The sequence below is a fragment of the Octopus bimaculoides genome, chromosome 25, assembly GCF_001194135.2.
Source record: "Octopus bimaculoides isolate UCB-OBI-ISO-001 chromosome 25, ASM119413v2, whole genome shotgun sequence".
Lineage (NCBI taxonomy): Eukaryota > Metazoa > Mollusca > Cephalopoda > Octopoda > Octopodidae > Octopus > Octopus bimaculoides.
Window position 1 is genome coordinate 6,182,249 of NC_069005.1, and position 4,832 is coordinate 6,187,080.

The following is a 4,832-nucleotide window of genomic DNA, read 5'->3' on the forward strand; positions in this document are numbered from 1 at the left end:
GTGCTAACGTTTCTGTCTGCTCGCCGCCTTATAATATATTACAAAGTATATTTTACTTGTTTTATGTCCAAACTGGCCAGATCTGGCTTTTCACATTTGTCCTACAATGTCACTTTAAAGATAAACAATCACATCAGCAAAATCGCGACGCTGTGCGATAATGTGTGATCAATTAAAAAAAATATGTATAAATAAGCATAACATTTGACAGTATGATCTGAATAACAAACAGTATGGTCTGAATAGTAATCAGATGACCAGCTTGTTTTCTCTTCTTTGCTTATAATCGAATCGTGTTTCCCGTGTTTTGTTGCAGATGCAGTATCTTGAAGCAGTGCTGTACGCCATAGATAACCTTAAAGGACTCTTTCCTTCGTTGCTGCCTGGAGTGAAGCTTGGAACTTTAATATTAGACGACTGTAGTTCGTCTAGCAGCGCCGTATCACAGATTTCAGACTTACAACACGGACGACTCAAGGTGGTCGACTCTCTCACTCGTTCCCAACTCCAGCCTAGAACCATATCAGGATATTTGGGTCTAGCTGATACCTGGCTAACTGTACCCTTGGCAGAGACCATGGATCGTCTGAAGCGGCCGTTCATCGGTTATACTGCCATGGGCTATCAGATGAAACCAATGTCTACCAATGAATTTCCGTTTTATTTGAACCCGTTACAGCTACACTCAACGCTCATGCGAATACTCTCTCAGTTTCTTCGAAATGTTGGATGGAAATATGTACAAGTAAGACAATTATTTCCTTCTTTATCAACCAATCATTTTAATTTTTTTAAATTTATGTAGAAAAGACCTTGTTATTATTGATGGTCCTTTTTAGAGGCGATACGTTAGCAGGCTCAATAGTAAAGGACGAGCCGCTAAACCCCTTTGTGGTACTCATTTACGTTTCCTTACGTTCTGAGTTGGTTTTCTGATAAAGGTCAACTTTACCCCTTATCCAAATTTTGAATTTGAATAAAAAGTAATCAATTTTTTTTTCATGCTTGTCAAATTTTTCAGGTCAACATTTATAGCCAAATTAAAGTTAGGTCAACTACTGCACCAAAATGACTTTGGAGAAGCAAAAATTCCATGTGAAATGCAACAAGATTAGGAAACATTGCAACAGTGTTTGAATGTTTACGCTACACACTATGTTGGCTTGTATGGGTTTGAGAGAATGTATGTGTACATGTGCTTGAGGGAATGTGTGTGGGAAACATTTTGCACTGCATTTTACAACATACAAGTTGAATTTTTCAAACCAAAAGTTACAGACAGAAAAAGGTCAGTCGACCTATACACAAAGATGACTTTGCAGGACCAAAAATTCCAACAAGAGTGATGATGTTTGAATCTTTACACTATACACTATGTCGACTTGTATGCTGGAAAATATGGCATTTAACTTTTGGACAAAAGTGATACCAAACTTTTATCCAACTATTATTTTTGATTTGTATAAAATACCAAACTCCGTTATCCATCCTTAGGATATAAAAATAAACACGTAAATTATTTGGCAGCTTACTCGTTGCTTTTTTGTTCGTTTCGTTTTCATACGTTGCGGTATTTTGCTTTCTGATTTCCAATCCTGTCGAGGTGACTTTGCCTTATGTTTAGCGGCATATCATTGGCGGTGGGATTTTTCAGACATACGATGAATGAACGCCTGCAACTGACGAAACGCATATAAGTTGAAATCACGTGATCTAGCAGTTCTGCGACCCATGTTAGACGGCTTTCGTCTGCTAGCGATATGTTTGTGCTTCTGAGCACTTTTCGTCTATATGAGAGGATCTTACAAGGCGAATACCACTGTAATACGGTATTCTAACAATATATTCACATTAAGTTGGATACAAAGATTGCCATATACATACATACATATATATATATATATATATATATATATATAAATTATGTGTGTATATTTCGTATGTGTATTTCAAGTGCATGTGTTTATTACCGGCATAATGCCTCTCCCAAGGTTTAATTGTATGTATGTATATGATATATGATATATACTAAGGGTTCTTTTTATTTATGAATATGTGTATGTATGTGCGTATGTATATGTATGCGTGTATTTTTATATGTATGTTTTTGTACATGTATTTACGCATATGTGTGTATGTCTGTATATATGCATGCGTACACTTATATGTGTATATATGTATCTATGCATATACACATACAAATATACATACAGGCACGTCCGTTTTCATTTAATAGTTTCCTATGTCAAACTGTTTAAAGTTGTTCTAAAGTTGTTTTCTTTCTCTTATCAGGTGTTGTATTCAGAGGATTCTTACGGCGAAAATGGCCGGATGGAACTGGTCAAAGAAGCAGCAAAATATGGTATTTGCGTGGTTGCAAGCCACTCAATTGACAAGCTACAGAAGAGCACTGAGTTGATAAATGCTCTTAGACGAAACCCGAACGCAAAACCTGTTGTGGTTCTTGTCAGAAATAAGAAATCTATTCGGAGAATTCTGGAAAGTATCCGAGCCGAGGCGGCTGCCGGAGAATTTACTTTCATTGGTTTGGACAGTTGGGGAACATCTGACCATATAGTAAAAGGTTTCGAGAATGAAGCAGACGGCACGTTGATATTTCGTTACAAGACAGCGGCGATTGCCGATTTTCAGAACTACTTGGATTCACTAGATGCTCAGAATCACGCACACAATCCTTGGTTCATCGAATGGTTTCAAAATATGTTTAAATGTGCCCTCACTTCTGCCGATGTACTGAAGCACGGCCAACTTTGCAACGCCACATATGCCAAGTCTAAAATTACGTCTTCACCTTGGTTTGAACTCGACCCGAGAGTGTTGTTCGTTACCGATGCTGTCTATGCGTTCGCTCACGGTCTTGATAGTTCTTTGAGGGAGGTGTGCGGTCAGAATTACAGTGGTGTCTGTAGCAAGTTCTTAACGTCACGTGACAGTGGAGACATACTCATCAAGAACATCAAAGCAGCCAGATTCAGAGACGAAAATCTACACTATTTTGCTTTCGACAAGAATGGTTTTGGCAACATTCCTTTCGAAATATTCAATTACAATTCCAAAAAATATGATCTGGTATGATTCCATTATTCTCTCAACATTATTCTATTATTCTCTTAAACTAATCTGTCTAGCACATTAGACTGCGGCCAGGCTGGGGCGCCGTTTTAAAGAATTTTTAGTTGCACCAATCGACCCCAGTACTTTTTTTTTTGTTAAACTTGGTTCTTATTATATCGGTATCTATTACCGAACCGCTATGTCACAAGGTCGTAAACACACCATCACCGGTCGTTAAGCGATGGTTGGAGACAGACACACACACACACCCAGATACATACGTACATATATGTATATATATGTGTGTATATATATATATATATATATATACATCTGTGTGTGTGTGTGTATAAATATATATATACGTATATATATATATATATATATATATATATTATTATTATTATTATTATTATTATTATTATTATTATTATTATTATTATTATATATGCATACATGACGATAAAGTGGTTACCGTATACAAGAACGTCTTGGGATAAGACCCACTTGTCCGTGAAATATTCTGATCATGTTTTCCTTTTCTTCTACATTTTACAGGTGGGTGAGTACAGCTTAACCAATGAAAGGTTTTCTTTGAACGAAAACAGCCTCAAACTATTCGGTGGGGCGTCAGTGACGTCAGTGCGTCCATCTTGCAAAGAAAAATGTATCTCCTGTCAGTACATGTCAAACGAACAACCAACGATGTTCATACCCGGAGACCTACTCATCGCCGCCATGTTTGATATCCACAGTGCAGGTAATAGGCCCTTCTCTTTTACTCTTCTATAATTTCACCTGTTCCATGGCGCCATAAATATTCCTTCATACATTCTTTCATACATTCTGTTATTCCATTTTTTTTTTCATATTACTCCATCTTTTCTATCCTTATTACGCCCTTCTGTTATTCCATCAAAGCATCTCATTCATCCTATCCTTCTACCCAACTTAGCCCGTCTATCCTTCTGTTATTTCATCCTTGTATCAGTTCATTAATACTTCACTTCTGTCATCCTTTCTTTCCATCATTCCATCCTACCATCCTGCCCTCCCTCCCTTCAATCCTTCTCTATATTTCATCATTCCATCTATTCCACATCCTTACATCATTACATATTTATTACCCAACATTGTGTCCTTCCGTGCTTCTTTTCTTCAATTCTGCCATCCTTACATCCAATATATCATTCCATTATTCCGTTCTTCTATCCCTATACCCTCCCATCCTTACATCTTTCAATCCTTATACCTGTAATCTTACCTTGTTTATTCCATCATCCTATCCATTTAATCCTACCGTCCTTCTTGTCTGCTATCCTTCTATCCTACCGTCCTCCTTGTCTGCTATCCTTCTATCCTACCGTCCTTCTTGTCTGCTATCCTTCTATCCTACCGTCCTTCTTGTCTGCTATCCTTCTATCCTACCATTCTTTCATCCCACTATCTTTCCATCACACCATTCTTACATTCTGCCATCATTCTACCCTCTCATTCTTCCATCATTCCCTCTTCCCATACAACGATTCTACTATCCAGCTATCTTTCCATCCTGCCATCCTTTTATCCAACCATCATTTTATTCTGCTATCACTGCATTCTACCGTCCTTCTATACTGCCATTTTTCCATCCCTAAATATTGTAAATATACACCTTAAATATTGTACTTGTTGTTGTTGTTGTTGTTGTTGTTGTTGTTGGCACTCCGTCGCTTACGACGTCGAGGGTTCCAGTTGGTCGGATCAACTGGAACCCT

At 37.6% G+C, this 4,832-nt stretch overlaps 1 protein-coding gene across 1 annotated transcript in view; it reads left to right on the forward strand.

The window, feature by feature from the left end:
• Positions 1-4,832, forward strand: part of LOC106868777 (uncharacterized) — a 29,528-nt gene that overhangs the window by 2,599 nt on the left and 22,097 nt on the right. The window contains exons 3-5 of the mRNA XM_052976811.1: positions 317-745; positions 2,293-3,090; positions 3,634-3,835. Coding sequence (XP_052832771.1) covers positions 317-745; positions 2,293-3,090; positions 3,634-3,835 — 1,429 coding nt within the window. The remainder of the gene's footprint in view (positions 1-316; positions 746-2,292; positions 3,091-3,633; positions 3,836-4,832) is intronic.